This window comes from Plectropomus leopardus, chromosome 17 (assembly GCF_008729295.1).
Source record: "Plectropomus leopardus isolate mb chromosome 17, YSFRI_Pleo_2.0, whole genome shotgun sequence".
In the NCBI taxonomy this organism is placed as follows: domain Eukaryota; kingdom Metazoa; phylum Chordata; class Actinopteri; order Perciformes; family Serranidae; genus Plectropomus; species Plectropomus leopardus.
In genome coordinates this window covers 7,536,569-7,557,553 of record NC_056479.1, presented here as the reverse complement: position 1 = coordinate 7,557,553, position 20,985 = coordinate 7,536,569, and the positions used below count along the sequence as shown (strand labels likewise).

Sequence of the window (20,985 nt, the reverse complement as noted above, 5' to 3'; positions counted from 1 at the left end):
GAACAACTTAAAAAGAAATGTCCCTCAAATTGCAATAAATTGGTAAGAGGTGACAGGAAATTATCAAAACAATTAGCTTTAAATAACAGAAGAATGTCCATTAGCCTAAATTTATCATTCTTATAATTATATATTCACAGACATAAAACTAAAACAAAAAAAGCAGAAAAAAACTAAAACAAGCAAAAGAGCCGGAAAAAATGCAAACAAGAGTATGTATATATATATATATATATATATATATATATATATATAACCTCAAATGTAATTTTTGTTTTGCTTCTTTCAGGTCATTCGCTTTTTTTTTTGCTTATTTTCAGGTAATTTTCTACTGACATTTAAATAATTTTTTCTATTTTTTATTTTTTTTAACAATTCTTGGTAAGCCTCTTGTTTTTAAAAGGAATCCAGCTAATTTGCACAGGTTTCAAAGGGTTAACCAGCTGCTGCAGAGATATTTCATATTCATGCATGATTTTTGTTTACACCGCTGCAGTGTGCACTGAATATTTTCTTCTATTTACCAGCTGTAGTTTCAAAAATGAACACTTCTCTGCAATCCAGTTTATTGGGAACTCATCAAAAAACGAAATTGTTTTTAAAAGACAGAAAAATGCTCTCATGCCTCAGCTCTACATGAGAATTTGATTCATGAACAAGGAGTCAACAATAGATCCGTGAGCGAGAAAAGGCCCTGCAAAGAGAGTGGGAGAATCTTTTTTTAAACTGTATGTCTTCAGTGAATCTCTGAATGGCTCCCCCCTCCCAGTCCCTCCTCTCCTCCTATGCCAATGTTTTCCATTTCAGCACCCATTAATCAGTGCTGTTGCTTTTGTCACCATGGAAACTGGACTTGCTGCATTTCACGCAGGTCTGGTTGGGGTTTTTCACAATAGCCAGACTGACGGCTCCTGTGGCTGCAGCAGGTCAGCGAAGCCCACCAAGCGCAACATCAGACCCTTGCGAGACACAAAACCATCTCTGTCTGTCTTCACCATCACCACCACACGGTTGCTGCCTCACCCCCCACCTCACAGTCAACATTATAACAGATTACATAACCACAGTTTCTGTCTGAGCATCTTAACACAAAGACACTGTCAGACAGAGATGGTTTTGTGTCTCGCAAGGGTCTGATGTTGCGCTTGGTGGGCTTCGCTGACCTGCTGCAGCCACAGGAGCCGTCAGTCTGGCTATTGTGAAAAACCCCAACCAGACCTGCGTGAAATGCAGCAAGTCCAGTGTCCATGGTGACAAAAGCAACAGCACTGATTAATGGGTGCTGAAAATGAAAACCTTTGGATTGGTAGGTGGGTGGGGATGGGGGGGGGGCAGTATCAAACTGAGCAACAAAAACACTCTTTATCTGTCAGACAGAAGCGGTTCTAAAAATACCAACCAGATCAGCTCACTCACTGTTTCAATATGGTGCAAATAGTGTGGTGGAAAAACACTCTGCAGCGTCTTGAGCGCCTTAATTTATTGCTGACAGCCATTAAATCAATATTATGGATCGAGGCCAGTCAGTCAGAGATGAGTACAAGACTCATGGATGGCTTTTTCATTCACACTAACGTGGCTTCCAATATTCAGGGAACCCCATGTTGCTCCACCAGAACCCATCATGTATTATGAGTTTGATGTCAACAGATAGATGGTAAAAAGTGTTTCTGCAACATGAGGAGATGCAGAGGATGAAGATGGAGAGAGCAGAGGAGGATGAAGAAGGATAGGAGAAGGTTTAAGTTACTCACTGTGATCTTGGTCTCCTTGACCTCCTTGGTCTGCCTCTTGGCCGGCGAAACAGAGCCCGGGGGCTGCGGGGCGAGACAGGAGGGATCGTCAAAACTCTCCTCAGTGTCAAAGCTGGCTTCCATCATCATCCCTCTCACCTCCTCCTGCTTCTCTATTCTGGGAAAGCCTCACTCTCTCCTCTCTCTCTCTCTCGCTTTCCCTCCACGCACCGAGGCTGCCTTCAGTCTCACAAGCTACAGAGTGAGTGGAGAGGAGTCGCGTCGCAAAAGGGGGGGGGGGAGAGGAGGGGGGGTAGCGATGGGAAGGTAGCGTTAGGGGTGCGGAGGGGGGGTTCTAAGGGTGGCGTGGTGAAGTCTAGCCTCCGGTTAAGCTGCTGTCACACGAGTTTTAAGGTTGAAGGCTGTGAGGAGATGGATGCTGCCTGCGAGGGGCTCTCCGTCCCCTCCACCCCCATCAAACCTCACCTCCACCTCTCACCCAACAATGCCCATGCAGAGAGGGAGAGAGAAAAACACCACAAGGCAGCTCATGGATGGAGATGCTTGAGCGAGGTTGTGGAGAAAAGAAAAAAAAGGCAATAGTAAGAAGAGGAGGAAGAAGAGGAGGGGGATTTATTTACATGATCCCTGGCACACCTCCCTCCCCAGAGAGGCAGATAGTGTAGGAGGAGGGAGCAGCGGAGGGAGCAGCAGTGGTGGTGGCGGCAGCGGCGGTGGGGGTTGGTTTGATGGAAATGGCTGAATGATGATCTTTAAAAGACTAATTACGATTGGGAGGGAAACTGAAAGAGAGGGGAGGAGAGAGAGAGCAGGAGGGAAAACAGGCAGCCAATGAAACGCAGCCTCTTGGTGTGTGTTTATGTGATGGAAAAAATGTGTGTTTAAGATCCAAGGGGTTATAAAAGTGAGCTAAGGAGGCAAAATCAGGAACTGTGTGTCAATGTAAAACACAACAACTGAAATATTTGTGTATTTGTCTGCCAAGTGCGACACTCATGTTTACAGTAAGTATGTGCGTACATCGTTATCATCTCTCTCTATGACAGCGCTTCACCCGAGGCATCAAACACAAGCTGTGCGCAGAGCGGAGCGACTATGACGGCACACGTGATCACCGCAGCGCTCACACCTTCTCACAACATCCGCCTGGTCCAACAACGCCATCACAGCCAGAACAAACGCCACAAAGGAGCACAACAATCACGTTCTCACCTTTGCTGAACAGAACATGGCGGCGGCGGCGGGCAGCTCTAACCATCACAGTCAAGGTTTCGCCCCAAGGTGGCCCCCAGCACTCCCAGTGTGAGTTTCTACTGTCTTGGCTGGCCTCCTTTGCTGCTGACAAAACTCTGAGAAGTAGAGTCCAAATCTCAGCTGTCCATATGGCACCACCTGTCTGTCCATCTATACTCTCCTGTGTGATCATGACACGGTATGCCCTCATCTGACTCGTAATTAGTCACGTGATTTGGCATGTAATCGATGTTGGCCCGGGTCCATCAGAGCTGTGGGAGAGGCCCTGCTTTCAGAGGACAGAGCGCGGCAGCTTTATATTGTATCAGACGGTGAACTGAAAGCGTTGGGAGGAAGCATCCAGTGTGGATTTGATGTTTTTTTGCACTAAGGCCACCCAGGACAAGAGGACAGAGACTGTGACAGTGGATGGCAAACTGATGAAGCTGTCAGTTATTACCAGACATGACAACATGGTGATGGCTGGTATTGTTTTAACCTCTTAAGTCTCTGTGTGTGTTTGTGTCATGGCGAAATGTGGTCCTGGAGACACCTATTGTAGTAGGAACTTCCACAGAGGCAGTTTTGAGTTTTTTGTGTTTATATGTCTGCCTATGGAAATATTTTGTCACCACGATAGAATCAAAACTGTGTTAGCTCAGTTACGAATCAGTAAAGTTTTGTGGCTGCACATAAAGGTACAAGTGTGTAGCTGAGATCACAATGAAAGCAGAGTTAGATGATGAGTGTTGTCCAAGCAAGGGAGTTGGAAGGATGTAGAGGGTTAGGAAGAAGGGAAGGGGCCATTTACCTCATTCATATAATAAAAAAATATGTGAATCAATACAGTATTGTAGGGCTGAAACAATTCCTCAAGTAACTCGAATAATTCGATTAGAAAAAATCCTTGTGGCAAATAATTTGCCTCGAGGCTTCATTCAATCCATCTACAAAGCGCAGACTATGCAGTGCACTGCGTTTGAACTGATGGTGCTTGCTTCTGAAGTGAGGCGAGGATCGCAAAACCAAGGAGAAAGACAGAAAATAGTGAGGGTAGGGTTTCCCATCCACCGCCACATACTGACTTCAAAAATATTGGAGCTGCTCAGATTTTATCCCTCCTTCCCGTTTTTCATTTATTCTGTCAGCACTCCATAAAACCATAAAGGGAAAGGTTTTCATATTCATGATACATAACGTCCCAAATTATGAAGCCTCATTCCCACTGCACAAAAAATCCCATAATGCCTGCTAACATCTGGCTTTTTAATGTAATGGGAACGTGTACAATCAGCATTCACACTTGGGTCAAATGACTTGCCTCCAGCTGCGATCAGAATCGATGGAAACACAACATGCAGGTGAGTGCGCTAATTTCAGCTCCTCAGCCGGCGTGATGCAATGATGCATCACATTAATCACTGTCCGTTTCCACCTAAGCAACGCTAAAACATGGATCCAAATTAGTCTGCATGGAGTTTGACAGAGAGACTGAATAAATGAGAGAAATATAAAGAGAAGTAACCACCCTAAAGTTTCTGAAGACCGCTGTCCATGCTGCTTTCTACCGATTACCTGTTCTCCTGCTGGTCTGTGACACTGAATATGCCACGCTGGAAACAACCCATGTAAACACATCCTCGCCTTTCCCAAAGCCACTGCTCTGCTGGCTATGGGAAAGCAGTCTATTGCCTATTTTCTACCGGGTTTAAAAAACTTTTGGCGGAGGAGGGGTGTGAGTTAAACAACACAAATATGAGACTGTCCTCATTAGAACGACTGCATCAGTTGCTTGAGAAAATCCCCAAAATAAAGCCTCTGGTGGGCGTAGTAATTAAGAGAGGAAAGAAGGAAGCTGAGTGACTTTAAAATAGAGCATCAAAGTCCGCAGGAGGAGGAGATTGAGATGGATGGATTAACAAAACATCAGCCTTTAACCAAGGACACCAACCGTCCAATTTACATTTAAACACACAGTCAACATTGTTTTTTTCACACCATGACCAGGGCTGTATTTTGAATGTTATTTTGTACTTTAATTGTATGGACTTGTTGGTCAATCAATTAATTAACTTAAAACACATAAAACCATAAAGGGAAACAGATAGATATAGATTTATCTATCTATCTATCTATCTATTTCCCTTTATGGACACTGTGTAATAGCTTCACCAATATGTGAGGCCTCTTACTGAGGGCAGTCTGAACCTCTTCGTGTGCAAACAGAACCGACAGTTCTTACTGCATCTCTTTAAACATACCTGTTTGTTCATGGTGGGTTTCCTCAGGGCAACATCAGCGTTCTCTGTGGGCTGGCTGGTCTTTGTACCGCTGTGGCATCCATTGGCTGAAAACAAAAAAGAAAGTATAGACCACACATTATTGATGAAAGTGACAGCTGGAGTCCTATTTTCGAACAATAACTCCACATAGACGAGCAGGAGGGAAGCGAGGAACCAACAGTTTGAGAGGCGACTCAATTGCAGCGATAAGGTCACATTTTACTGAGATTTTGTTGTGTGACATCCTAATGCTGGTGTGTCCAAGCTGTTGTGCATTTTCAGAGAGGACAAACACTGATTTGTTCTCCCTCACACCAGAATAATGACTCTTTCATGCAGCTTTTGTCATATTTATAAGCAGTTGAAGGCCTAAGATGGCCTTTTTTTTTACTTCGCTTACCCCTGAATTCTTCTTATTTCACATTTCAATTCTGTACATTCTCTTCCCACATCCATATATCCGCATATGTCCACATAGTGAAGGATTGTCATTAATGGGCCTGGCCAGAGGGCTTCACAGCTCTGTAGTAACGTCCCTGGTTTCATCCTTTAGGCCGTTAATGGTTCTTCATCGCCTGTGATTCATGAGCTGTCTGCTCGTTGCATATCAAATCGTCCCATCTCCAGCTGAAGGTAAACACGTGAGCCCGGCAGAGTGTGACCCCGGAGGCCACACATCACAGCCGTGGACGCAGATCGGAACAGGACCAGAGAAAACAGGCCAATGCCCAAAAATAAAAACGACGGTCACTTTGCTTAAAGGGGCATTATGAAATCTATGACCTCTGTTGACCATTGGTAGTGACGAGTAAAATTTAACAGGTCCCTGACATTTGAAAAATGGTAAGACAGATTTCACAAAAAAGAGCAGGCATCCTTTAGAGACAGAACTTGTATTTCACCTATGGTGAGAAATGTTTTTTATCGTTAGCTTCATGATGAAAATGGGGATGCCGCGCTTGTGGCACAATCCTAAACAATTACAGAAGTACTTCAACATTCAGCATTGGTGTAAATATACTTATTCTGTTTGGGTTTTTTTCAGTTAGAGAGTTAGACAAGTAAAATCATGTTATTGTCATGTATGTTTAGAGCTGGAAACAGGACATGTTAAACTAGCTTTGCATAATGACTAAAAGCAGGGAAAAACCTCTTAAATCCCCTTAAATCACAAAATTTGCATCTATATATAGGCACTGTATGTTAAGCCACATCTCAGACGATTTTCTGTCACGACAGAAAGTTTTCTGAATCTGAACCTATCCGACTAACGAAAGCAAAAAGAACTCGCCAAACAGGAGGGTGTGTCATGCCTTTGCTGTCCTCGGGAACACAAATTTGCATGAGGGTAGGTGTTGTTTTTTTGTTGTTTTTTATTACTTTGAAGGCAGCCAGGCTCGCTGCTTCCACCTGCTTCCACCTGCTTCCACTCTTTATTCTAAGATAGGTTTCATCCCTTCTGGTACCAGCTCTAGTGGTATTAATCTTTTCAACTGACTCAGAAGAAAGTGAAAAAGTGTGTTCCCAAATGTTAAATTATTCAGAAATGACTTCCCACATTGGAGGGTCTATGGATTATCCTGAAGATAGTGTGTAGTGATAGTCATTGTTGTTAACCTTTTCAAATCGAATTGTTTTGATGTTTTCAATTTCACTAGAGAGGAAAGACAAAAAATATATATATATAAATTTTTATAATTTAAATGAAATTCACAGTGACGCAGAAGTAACACTGTCTTAAGCTTCTGTAACTTGACGTATTTCGGAGATAAATAGAGTATATGGAGATTTAGTTAGATTCAGATTTAAATCCAATCCCCCTTTACATGTTGCATTAAATCAGATCACTCTCTCCAACCTCAAACAACCCAAGTGTTGTAGCCGTTCTTTCCCTTTTGATCAGCCACTGCTTCATAGATGGCTCAGTGGTGACAGGAATTGCCAATTTTGACTCTCTAAATCTGTTGGACAAAAGTAAAAGCAGATGCTTAATCCTGAGTCTGGGCTTGTAAAGTATAGGCTATCTCCACAGCTCTCCAGTCCAAACAGGCCCTGCTGCCTGCCAACAACTAGTCTAAGAATTTTTAAAATCATTTTTAAGAAACACAATGACAAAGGGTTACATTCCATTGTTTTGCAGATTCACTTTCAACCACACTCTAGCTAATATTTTAAAAGTGTAAGCTTGCTGCACCAAATTACATATGACAGAGGCGTTCATGTTAACAGCTCAGGATTCAAGAGTCTCCAAAAATATGGTTATGCTTTACAGTAAGAGTAAACAGAAGAGGAGTTTTGATATAAATGCCCTAAAAAATAAAAACGGTAGATACTTCTTGCTTTGTGCAAACAAAAACAAACAGATTTCTATTGTTTGTAATACCTCTGAGTATTTGTATGTGTGTTCATCCCTCCCCTGTAATGCTATGACCGAATTCAGCAATCCAGTCTTATCTCATCTACTTTTCATCATTACTTCTCTCTGTCTGAAATCAGTCCCTTAAATCCCTGGTTTCCAGTCCAGAGGTTGGAGGAGACGTCCAGGCTGCTCTGTTCTAAACCTGGCCTCCATTAAACTTCTTTCTCTCTAAGGAGGATCACACTTGTCTGCTTGAATGCTGACAAACTCCCCTGCAGCTGACTCGTTTTTCCTCTAAGTGTGTTTAGGCCACATGCCAGCAGAAAGAAGAAAACCATCTGCTATCTGCTAAGATGTCGTTAGTGAGGATGCTGGCAGCGATGAAACATAATAAGCCAGTCATTAAGAAAATGCAGGATTTCCTCCAGTAATGAGGTTCTTGATAATGTAGGCCACGGCAGAGAAATGTATTACAAGGGATTTGTCAAAGGTTTTGTGCAAAACCTTTTGGGAAAATGTCTCTAAGTCTCTTGGAAATACAGTGTGATTACTCGTATTGTGTCACTTAAACTGCTCAGCTGAAGGAATCTGGTTTTAGGATAATAAGGAGATTACTGCCACTGATGACTGGCTGCCAAAAGGCTTAATCTGTCTGACAGGAGTAATGTTGAAAAATGAAGTTATGACCTGTGGCTCCAAATGGAAACAATCTTAATGGAAAAAGCTATTTAGCAATAAATACAGATATTATACTGACCTCCTCTTAAACCTCTATAAAACTCGTTCAACGTCTGTTTTCAGTGTTTGTGGGTTTTTTATTTAAACATGTTAGTGCCTTTTACAATTTGTGTCAAAAAAGAGTGGCTGAGGATATAAAGGCTCAGATTTACCATATGGTGAGGAGCTCTGTCGTGCCAGCGGTCTCTGTGGGGACTCAGCAGACAAGGAGGGACGTCTCCATGTTGTTTCTGGAACGATACAAACAACAGGAAGGATGACAGCTGAAAAGGAAAATATATCACAAAAACATAACATCAGCTCCTTCTGCACATTATGTGCTTAAAGTTACACATAATTTGGGCCGAAGCTGCTTTAAGTGACCTGCTATCTACAAGGCGTCACATGACCAAACTGGACAGATCCATCTTTTGCTTTTCTTCAGTTCAAACCTTTCATCCATATATGGTCACCACTTCTGGATCCAAAAGTTTCTCTGCCAAAAGTACCCAGACAGGGATTTCTCAGTTTAAAGGAAAAAGGTCATTGTTTGGGTTGAAAAAAATCCATTTCTCTCAAATCGGACTTTATGGGAGAAAGAAAAACTTCTTCCATGTGCACCAGATTGCAGAACTTGAGGCTCAAAAGTGGGAGCCCACAAACTAGTGGGTTTCACCACGGGGGCTATATCCATCAGTTTAATACAGTCTATGGTTTTATGGCATGCATTAATCCAAAATTATATTACAATGTTTTTTGCTATGCTGAAACATTTCAATTTTTCAAGTAATTGGGGGTGTGATGAGCATCCCACCACAAACTCTGTGTACAATGAACAAGACATTTTGTCCCTTTATGGTAATTTTATGCTTCTGGCCAATCTAATTTTTTTACAAATTCCCCAAACTCTTTGAAATATAACTCAGTAAAAGTAAAAACAAAAAGTGTTAAAGCTTTTGGTGCCAGTACTTAAAAAACTTCATTTCTTGAAAAATGAGCAAAAAGATTCCCATCTATGTGTGAACCTTTTTAGAAAAAAAAAAAAAAAACTTTCCTGGATGATTTCTGACTTGCTTCCTGTATTTTAGCCGTCTATCACACAAAGTAATCACAAATCATTCCACTTAGTTGAGCAGGAAGTCCTTCACGCTGTAACAGCTGTGGGTGAATCTGCGTTTCTCTCAATGGATTCTTAAGTGCAATCAAGCAGACTCAAAGCACAAATGCTCAAATGTGTGAGTGGATGGAAAGCTGAAAGTCAAAAATCACGGACATGTGTTTCTGTAATGTGCGCATTTAAATCATGAAGCACAGGCGCTGAGTATAATGTAGCAATGATGAGAAATATGTGAAATACTGATTCACATCACCCTTCCTTTTCCTGATTTCTTTAACACACTTCAAATATTACACTACTATAATATTATGCTTTACTTGGTACCAAATTATAAGAAATTCCTACATTTGCAGTCATGTTTTTTAGCCTCAGTTCCCCCTTTGCAATTCTTTCTCATCGTTCTAAATCCCACTGTCATATTTACAACTCCAAAAGGGATTAAGTGTAAGGATTTCAACTGATCCTCATTCGCGCACCTCCTCCATTAAATGACACAGGCGTTAAACAACAAGCAGCTTTCTAATAAACACTGTTGGCATCTCTATGACACACACAGCCTCAGTAGCAGCCTTCTGAAGCTCCACACTCAGATGCGAAACAACAACAAACTGTAACGAAATAAAAAGTGACTGCTGCAGCATATGGCTGCTGAATGTAAAAATAGCTTTTGGGTGTTTTTGTTTTTTTTCCTGCTCAGTGTGTGTGTGTGCTGTGAGCCAAAGTGCAATCACTGCCAGAGTTGTTGTTGATGCAGCCTTTCGTCTGTCCCATGGGAGTCTGTCCTGTCCCCCTGGATTCGATCCCAAATGAGGTGTAAAACACACACACACACACACACACACACACACACACACACACACACACATATACTGGAGCAGATGTTTGTGAAAGGTCGCCTGCCCTCCAGCCTCTGTATTAATATAACTCCTCAGTCTCTTGTTAGGAAACAGTGTATTAGAGGAGAAGACAAGTATCCCTCCACCTCTGAATCCACAGATCTCACTGCTGAGATACTGGCTGTGCAACACGTTTAAGATAATCTGATTAAAGTGGATCGAATCTGCCGGCCTGAATGGACTGCTGAGACATGATGATGGGGAGGAATGATAATGAGTCCTCATAGTTCACAATGGTGAGGCTCTGAAAGCTTAATGACATGATAAGCAAACTTAAAACACAAGAGGAAGTGAAACTCACTTCATTTTCTATGCAGCTGCAGGCTACTGAATATAAATAAGTGATTTCTGCATTCAACAGAACCAATAGATTGTTTTTTGTTGTTTTTTTTTTTACCCACAAATGAAACTTCATGTGCCTTTATCTCTTTTACATTCCAGTTAAAATGAAGACAATCTGGGAATCTAATAGTGTAAAATTGTAATCAAATTTGAAAAACTGATAGAAATTAGTTATAAAAGACAATATCACCATATAATGTCCATTCTATAGAAACGTTTGGCTGTATTTGTTAAGCTGTTTACCATCTGTGTTGTCTGTGTAAGTAGCCAACAGCTGAGGCTCATGGGAATATCTTTATCTTTTGTAGGAACCTGATCATAAAACAAAAGTAATGCAAAATCTGAATTTCTGAACAATTGTTGGCGCTGGACAAAAATTATTAAAATTCATCCTATGGGGGAATTAAATGTAAGTGGATAATTTTATAGCAACCCATACAATAGTTCCTGAGGCAATTCACTCAAACCACATGTCAACCTCCTTTAATCATTATTTGGGCCCCATGAATATCTGTACAATACGTATAATGTTTGTATAATGTATAACGTATAATGTACGTATAATTTTTGGGCACTTTTTCAGGTAACTTTCTATTATTTTTTTACTTTCTAACTTTTTTGGTTTATGTGTTTGTTCTTTTTCCTATTTTTTTTTTTTTTTTTTTACAAATTTCTTTCATGCACAACATGAAATAAAAAAGTCATATTGCAAATTTTGGTTAGATATTGGGATTGGGATAAGCATTGTAGTTTAGTATGAATGGTAATTTTTGCATTTCATTTTTGCAGAAAAAAAGTAAAACAATGAACAAGCATGTTCCCTTATGTCTGGAATATGATTTAAAGGCCAAAGCATCTCTGTAGCACTACAATTTTTCACGTATAATTGTATGTTGTCACACATTTCACCCTTAACAACAAATCGCAGTTCCTGCAATTTTGATATTGCACTTAGTCATATTGAGATTTTGATAATAATTCCATGAATTGTGCAGCCCGACTTCTTAATAGTCGCAATATCCTAGTCTGGTCCAAAATGCTGCAGTGTTCCTAAAAATATCTGGGAAATTCTGGTAAGTAAAATTAAACACTTTTTTTTTGGTCCCTTCTTTTCACTTCATATGAAACCACTTCCTAAACTGTGGTGATCGCTGTCCTCTCGAAGTAGAAATTTATTTTGCTTGTGGACATTAGATTCTGAACAAAGTCACTTTCATTTAAGTATTTCTCAATGAAATTTGCCAAAAAGAAAACAAGTATATTGAGTCTTACTTATGAGACAACTTCACCAATAATAACAGCTCTACAGTTACTAAAGTATTTTTTGTTTGACATATTTATATTTAAAGATAAAAGAGATAGAAAAAAATACTCTGGTCTGACTCTGACATGAAAACTCACTCAACCATCATTTGACCATTACTTTCAGCTGATGTAATGAGGTTTCTTTATGTTTACAGGTATGGCTCTTACCTTTACTGCAGCTGTTGACGTAGTACCTCTGTCCTTCAGGTGACATGTAGCTCCTCCATCCTGGGGGCAGAGGTCGGCTGTCAGTGTCCTCCCAGGTTGCAGCAGAGCTCACGGCCGCTGGCTTCTGTCATGAACAAACACTCATTTCACCGCCAATTTAAATTTGACTACTTTATACTACAGCCATACTTATAATATACCTATTGGTCTTGTGCATAGATACTGTACTGTACTGGTTCCAATTAGATACTCATTGTTTACATCTCCATATATATTTATTACTATCTGAAATCTACAAGAAAGGGTGCATCTTACAATATCATGCAATCCAACAAATGGCCCAGTTTTTAGGAATTTTAGTTAGAGTAAGGTCTGTGGTTAACATGAGCTTAAGAGTCTGTAATGTTTTCTTACAGGACATAAAATACGTCAGTAAATACCCCACTATCTTGCTGAACAAAATATGTATAATAAACCATGGTGTGCCACGGAGCTTTTCTGCAATTATCCAAAATCCTATGAAAAAAGTCCAATAGGCTTTTGACGAGAGAATAAGGGTGATGCTAACTTCTGCTGTGCTATATAAATATACTTGCCTTGTCTAATAGTAGTAGTAGTAGTAGTAGTAGTTGTTATTGTTGTTGTTTTAGTGGTAGTAGTTGGAGTAGTAGCTGTAGTAGTACCAGAAATAGTGGTAGTTGTAGTAGCAGTAATGGTTGTAGTAGTTGTGGTAGTAGTAATAGTAGTAGTAGTTGTAGTAGCAGTAATAGTGCGACTAAAAGTAGTTTTTTGTTGTAGTAGCAGTAGTTGTTGTGGGTGTAATAGTATTAGTACTAGTACTAGTAGAAGTAGTAGTTGTAGCAGTTGTAATAGTAGCAGTACTAGTACTAGTAGAAGTAGTAGTTGTAATAGTAGTAGTGCTAATGCTCCAAGTAGTAGTTGTTCTGCTGGGGGTAGTGACTCCTGCACTCTAGTGTAACACTTGCTGAATAATATGGACACTAACTTGAGGATCCGGAGGCTTGTGGAAATGTTAAGGGAACACTGAGTAATGAAGTCTACAATGTGATGCTGCCGCTTCATTAAAGGTTATGTAGAACTGCAACATTTGCACAAGCTTGCATATACAGTAAATGTTGGAGTCATGACAGCCTCTCCAGTAAGTGATGTTATTATCATCAAATCCCCATTTTGCTTTTCAGCACTTCTCTAAATAATGCTGTTATTCATATGGTGAAATATGATCCACTAAATGGATAAATAATGATAAATGCTCGCTCCACCTTATCAGCCGTCCCCAGGAGCCTCCACCACAGAGGCTCCACATGCTCTATACTGGGCCAGAAATTACTGCAGTGTGCTTTACAAGGAAGAAGCAGCTTTTAATCTGCAGCCATCGCTGGCTTGCTGTTCATTTTCAGATGCAGCGGTGCATGGCCTGCTCAGATCTGTCTGCTGAACTTCACCACGGTGCTCTCCAATCAGACATCTGAGGGGAGGTGGGTGGATGTGATCGGACAGATATATAAATGGGGAGATTATTAGCAGAGTGATAAAGGAGTCATATCATGTTCTTTTGCTCGCATGGGCAACAGGGCAGAGTGGGTGGATAAAGTCGATTGATGTGTAACATTAAAAGGAACTCTCTCCTATCTCTGCTCTGCTCCCCCTTTAAGTTTGCAGTGAGGGCAGTAGATAGCTTCAGCTGTGTTGTGCTGCAGTATTTTAGCTGCTGATTGGACGTTTGCTGCTTGGAAAAGATAAGTGACGATCTCTCTGGACAGTTAACAGTGACCCGTGCACTGTCAGGACACCCCATCTGATTTTATGATGCATATGATAACCAGAAAACAAATGTGTATCCTATATCATATGAACTGACCTTCATTTTCAGCTTGCATTGCATTAGAAAGATGCTTCCAGAATTATGATCATCTTATCAGACAGAATGTTCGTATTGGCCTTAACAGCCCTCAGAATTGCTAATATAACTGAGACTAGCAGCTTTGTGAGGCTGTACTTAGTTAAATGCTAACGTAAGCAGCATGGCAGCTTAACAAGTCCCACAATGACTTTTTCAGGACCTCCACAAACTTCTAATGGACTTTTTAAACTGCAGATTAGACAATTAACAAACTGATAATGAAACTATCTGTAACAGCTGTAGTTTATTTATTGTGAGGTTTAGGCAACTAAAACTACTTGGACAAGGTTGGGGAAAGATGGCGGTCATGGTCAAATAATAAAAAATCATCTACAACTAGTCTCAGATGCTCACACACATCACTGGTGTAAACAACAAAAGTGTCTCTGCAATAAACTGTAAACAATAATGGATGTAGTAACCATGATGCCACCCATTTGTTTGTGGACTCCTATTCTGACGCCTCAAGTTTGGCATTTTGGCTTTTGCCACAGACAGAGGGTGGAGCTAACCCTAATGGTAGCTGCAAGCTTGGTTAGCACAGTGCATTTGAAGGTTAACTATGATTAACTGTGATAATGTTGATTTTTATCTAGCGATAAACAGATTTGAATTTAGGCGATTTACCAGAAAAACTGAACAATCAACTCAAGGGTTAGGCTTAGAGGTCTGTTCAACCAAACACCAAACAAGATTTTTTAAGGTGACCAAAAGGTTAGAATTCACTTTCACTGACTAAAATCACATCAAAATAACAACACCGACCTTTACGCTGTGAATCCGAGATTACATTTTCGTTAAGTTACCAATGTGGGGACTTATCAACAAACAGCACAAACCTGTCACTCAAAGTGGTCACACACTTAAGCATGCATCTCTTTAAGCCCCAAACAAATTAAAACCGGAGAGTTATATAACAGGTAATTTCCCTTATAGTTGGTTACAGAGCCTGTTTAAGACCGTTATTAAAGGGCATAGCCTCCGTTGACGTACCCACTGGTTTGTGGACTTTTAGTGTTTGGCATTTTGGCTGTCGCTGACTTAGATATTTAGAGCCACAAGTGACCCAAACTGGCCATATCTGGATGAGAGTGGACCTCGGAGGGAGTGAGGGATGGATCTTTGGATTATTCTTATCATTATAAAATTCCTCTATACTGTGCACAATGTCACACTGGAGCAAGAAAAATCAATTAATTATCATTTTTCTTTTTAAATTTGTATTATAAGAGTCTGAACAATGTGCGTACAAAAAATTATTAAGATCTGATACTCCTAACCTATTGTTTTGGATGTGTTTCCATGAAAAATCGAAAAACAAGAAACCCCTTGTGACGAGCAATTAAAAAAGTATGTTATGAAAAATGGGTGCTCTAGCCTCGGATTTGAAAAATTCCAACTGATATGTCACCTAGCACTTTAAATGCTGTGAGTGAAATTTAGAACTTCCACTACAGACATTAATGGGCTAATATATATATATATATATATATATATATATATAAGGTCGTCACAAGGATTTCTTGTTTTGCGATTTTTCATAGGAAACGCATCCAAAACAATAGGTAATGAGTATCAGATCAAATAATTTTTTGTACTACATGTTCCGACTCTTATAATACAAATTTAAAAAGAAAACTGATAATTCATATGATTTATCTTGGCTCCAGAGTGAATGTGCACAGTAATAGAGGAATTTTATAATGATAAGAATAATCCAAAGACCATCCCTACACCCTCCAAGGTCCACTCTCATCCAGATATGGCCAGTGTTTGGGTCCTTGTGGCTCTAAATAATCTAAGCACGACAGCCAAAATGCCAAACACTAAAAGTCCCACAAACCAGTGTTACTCAACGGAGGCATGCCCTTTAATAACGGTCCTTAACAGTCTCTGAAACCACTATATGGAAAATTACCTGTTATATATACTCTCCGGTTTTAATTTGTTTGGGGCTTAAAGGAGATGCATGCTTAAGCGTTTGACCCCTTTGAGCTGAACAGGTTTTGTGCTAGTTTGTTTGATAAATCCCCACTTGGTAAATTTTAAAATGTAATCTCGGATTCACAGCGTAAAGGTCGTGTTGTTATTTCGATGTGATTTTAGTCAGTGAAAGAGAATTCTAACCTTTTGGTCACCTTAAAAAAATCTTGTTTTGGTGTTTGGTTGAACAGACTCATAAGCTAACCCTTGAGTTGATTGTTCATTTTCAGGTAAAATCGCCTAAATTCCAAATCTTTTATCGCTAGATAAAAATCAACATTATCACAGTTAATCATAGTTAACCTTCAAATGCACTGTGCTAACCAAGCTTGCAGCTACCATTAGGGTTAGCTCCACCCTCTGTCTGTGGCAAAAGCCAAAATGCCAAACTTGAGGCGTCAGAATAGGAGTCCACAAACAAATGGGTGGCATCATGGTTACTACATCCATTATTGTTTACAGTTTATTGCAGAGACACTTTTGTTGTTTACACCAGTGATGCGTGTGAGCATCTGAGACTAGTTGTAGATGATTTTTTATTATTTGACCATGACCGCCATCTTTCCCCAACCTTGTCCAAGTAGTTTTAGTTTGCTATATTTCAAATTCTAAATTTTGACAGAAAGATTTTCATTTTTATTGTAAATGCATATCAGTACCACGGATCAGTTATCGGTTTCATTGACAATAATAATCTGTATCGGCCCTGATAAACCAATATCGGTCGACTTCTAGTAAACATGTTTATTTCTGCTATAAGGTTGGGAATTTTAACATGAGGTTCTGTGGGGACTGACTAGCTTATGGAGGCGACCTCAAGTGGCCATTCGAAAGACTGCAGTTTTTAGCCCGATGGTTAATTTTCCACCCTGAAGGTTTCCACTTGGTCTATGCCCATCCACCATCTCAACTTCATCATCCTTATTTTGCGACACAAATGTTTAACTACTTTCTGTATCAACATAATGATATTGGATGTAAACTAAATGGAAAAAAAGCAGAAGCATTTCATTGGAATGTCATTTGTAGGAGACCTGAATGGACTAAAAAGCATCCAAATTGCATCAGACTAGCAAGAAAAAAAATCTAAGAATGCCCACATTGTGACTGAATGATCCAAAAGGTTTAGATAAGATAAAGCCTTATCATGAGATTTCACACGTCCTCTGGCTTGCAAGGAGAAGTGCGGCAGAATGGTATCTGAGCTTTATGGAAACTCTTTGGAAAAACACACACACAGATCTATAAGATATCCCAGCCAAATCCCACAATCCCCTGGGGTTCTGCTCTCAATGTAACCCTGAAACCAGGATCTGCACTCCACTCGTGTTAGCTCACTCTTTCTGAATAGGAAGAAACTAAAAAGACAGGCTGTGTCAGAAGGGAGGATGCCTCTCGCTGCTTTACGGAGCTTCTTTATGAGGACTGACGGGGAAAGAAAGAAAGCATTGAGATCCCTTTCTACCTGGAAAATGAGATTAATGAACCTCAACCTTCTTATAGCAGTGAAGGAGAAGAGCTGATGTTTAGATTTTTGTGCTTTTTGTCCATCATTTCTGCAGTTTATTCACAGGGTTATATCATTTCTCACACTTCCCAGGGGACCATTTATACAGCAGAAAATATGAGAGAAAATAAGTTAAAAATAGGACATCTCACTGCCTGAAAAGTGTTTCACTATCATAAATCTATTCTGGAATCTGAACTGTATACACGATCTTAAATGATCAAAAAGGAAAAGCTCTTGTGTGTAATTTTAGATACGATGAGAGCTAAAAGCGCAGTTTTTCATGTGGTTTGTTTCTGTGTCCTGAGGCAGCTGCTGAGAGTTTCAAACAGCAGCAATTATAAAAAAAATAAGAGGAAGGCTTATAGAGGAATGTACAGTCCCTCTGCACAGGATGCTGATAAAAAAAATGGAGCGTAGGGCATGGAAACTGCAATGAGGCCGTTGTTCTCTCAGAGGCTAAATGAGCATATAGCAGCACATCACTCAGCCTGCTGGCAGGTTGGCTTTTATTTCCTCAGAGGGACGTGGAGCTCTGCTGAGGATGTAAATGAAAAGAGACTGTACCGAGCCTTACAAGCATTTGACATCTCAAAGCTAAGTGTTTGAAATACTTTGACAGCTGCAGTATGTGACAAAGAAGATGCTATATCTTAGTAAAAAAAAAAAAAAAGAAGAAAGAAATCTGATGGAAACTTAAAGGGACAGTTCACCCCAAAAATCAAATCTACACCTTTTGATATTTATCATTCTAGATTGTTTTGGTGTGAATTGCCGAGTGTTGGAGATATTGGCCATAGAGATGTCCAACCTAGACAGACACATCTGAAACTGGATGGCACTCGGCTCGTGGTGCTCAAAGCGGCAAAAGATTTGAAAAACTCAACAGCAATGTCTCTTTCCAAGATCATGACTCTGTTACAAAAGATAATCCACAGACCTTGTTTTGAGCAGGAACTATTTTTCCTCAACCAAACACCATCTGCGAACTGTATCAGCAACTGTATGTGCAGCAGGAAGCATCTACTGTTCGCTCACCAAGCACCACTGAGCTATACAGCTTAGCCGAGGAGGACGCCAATAATGTTTGCGTGCGGTCATGAGAATGAGCCTCTCTTCCATGAGTAGATGCACGCTTTCTTCTGTACGGTACAGTTTGGTCACAATAAGGCATATGGATTATCTCAATCAACAGAGTCATAATTTCTGGGAAAGACATTGCTGTTGAGATGAACATCAAGTTGAGCTGAAAGTCTGAGCTGTTTTCCTGACACCATGAAAAGTTACATTTCTAAAGATCTGTGGTTCTCACGGGACATACAAACATATGATGATCTTATAGAATATGATGCATTGTTGAAGATTAAACTACCCAACAGTGTGTAAAAATGAGTTAAAAATGACCACAATCTTAAACATCTACAGCAGTAAAATGCAACATGCACATTGATGCAGCAGTAATATTAATCCAAAAACATGCATATTTGATTGATTTGATTGTTTCTTTACTCCCTCACATCTTAAAATATCCTCCAATATGATGAAAGGATGCATTTGGGATACACATTTCACTATCTAAAATTTTATCACTATTTAATAATTCTGCACCAGAAAACGGACTTTAAGAGAGAACCTTGTGTCTTCTGTATGCATTTTATCTTATACTTCAAAGTCTGTTGGAGTATTGACTATAAGTGCGCTAAGTGATATATAAATACTTCTTTAAAAAGCACATGAGATCATTAAAATCAGTTCTTACCATGCTGCTACACTGCTGTGCTGCAGAATTGAATCAGTCAACCCGCCACTGGAAATATGGTTGAAAAGACAGAAGGGATTACTGGATGTCATTACTGTCCAAAATGATTCAAAGCCTGCAGGGTCGCAGCTCACAGGGAATGGAGACACACTGAATGTCTTTCAAGCTACGCGGCTCTTTTTCCACTTACTCAAAAATAAAAAGGCCTGGCAGAGAGACATGCTTTGGTTTTGATCAAGACGTTTTCTATGAGTCTTTGTTAAGCAGAAATGTCCAGCACTTCTCACTCTGTGTCAAAGACACAAAAGCGGACACTGTCAGACGGAGCTGTGATGCACTGGGACATAACAAGGACTTTTCTGTCTTCACTGCATGTCCTCTTTTGTTAAATCAAATTGACTCTGTGTTAAGTGAGTGACAGTCTGGTTATATTCAGTTTAAACAGATGAGGTCTGTCTCTCTAAGGAGAATGAAGCCACTTATGATTACACTGTGTGGCATTATGGGACTTAAAGAGAGATTACAGAGAGTTACAGGTTACTTTCCAATGTGAAGATGTGCATTACATCAGTTAGCTGCAATTTATAGCAATTTTAAGTCAGTCACAGTGAAATTAAGAGCTAAAAAAATAAGGGAAGAAAAACAAACATCTGTTAGTAAAGCTTCAATCCAGATACTCTCCCTAATATTGTTACTGCGCTCCCAGTTTGGTATAATGATCTCAATATTTAGGCTACTTGTTCACAAGTTTCCACATTTTGTGCCACCAATTAAGTTTTAAAATCCCTAAAACCTTTGTTACAAGAGTCACAGGTGTCCAAATTTTGTCAAATTTTGTAAAGCACCTCAAATATGTTTAGAATTATCTGAACATGTACTTACTATAAACAGATGAATACATTTTCTGTAAAAAATCTGTTAGGAATAACGAATTGAAAATATTGGTATAGTATCTCAAAATGTATTAAATGTAACTAGATTTTTTAAAAAAATTTCAAATTGTTCAAAAACAAAAAGAAAGACAAGATCTAAATTTTACTCAACTGTCAGTCCAGTGACAACCATGCTGCCCCCCGAAAGTATCAGTCTGATGAGGCACTGTACATAATCAAAGGAGCAAGCGAACAAACAAACACGCGTTTTGTTTAGATGTTTTACAGGAGCCAGTGGTGTTTTTTTGGTGAATAAGGATGGTGGGGCGACAACTACTTTACTTTGGACTGATGCAAAGCCAGAAAATCACACAATTTTACCATGTTACAAAACTTTGTGGGCTATTTCACATTTCCAAAACAGTTTAACACAGGTAAAAATCCGACTGTGTACGCACCTGTTCTCTTTACACACTCTCGGTTTGAGAGACCGTTTGTCCAGTTTTATCCGTGTAGTTGCTCTGCCTCCATATTTGCTCGGTAGTCCTTTTAGGAAGTCTGTTCTAGAGCAGGTTACAATCCCTCCGGATATTATTTAACCCGAAGCGAAAAACGCGTCTTCTCTGACGAGCTAGCAGTTAGCCATTTTGGTGCGCGAGAACTACTCCGCGTGCAATGTGGTCATTGAACCAGAAGTTTGGTTTTTAACATTATCCCAGGGCTGGTGGGCACCAAACTGTTAATACTTTCAAGTTTTTTTTTTTTGT

General features: G+C 39.9%; 1 protein-coding gene across 2 annotated transcripts in view; it reads right to left on the bottom strand.

Moving 5' to 3' along the window:
* gas7a (growth arrest-specific 7a) overlaps positions 1-20,758 on the bottom strand; it is a 46,595-nt gene extending 25,837 nt beyond the window's left edge. The window contains exons 1-6 of one of the 2 annotated variants that reach the window (XM_042505724.1): positions 20,677-20,758; positions 19,347-19,394; positions 12,174-12,297; positions 8,519-8,596; positions 5,249-5,334; positions 1,755-1,817 (exon numbers count right to left, since the gene is read on the bottom strand). In XM_042505724.1, the coding sequence (XP_042361658.1) occupies positions 1,755-1,817; positions 5,249-5,334; positions 8,519-8,596; positions 12,174-12,297; positions 19,347-19,349 (354 nt within the window). In that variant the 5' untranslated portion in view covers positions 19,350-19,394; positions 20,677-20,758. Of the gene's footprint in view, positions 1-1,754; positions 1,818-5,248; positions 5,335-8,518; positions 8,597-12,173; positions 12,298-19,346; positions 19,395-19,536; positions 19,570-20,676 lie in introns of those variants that run through there. The other variant, XM_042505725.1, reaches the window with a different exon arrangement.
* Between the last annotated feature and the right edge of the window lie 227 nt (positions 20,759-20,985).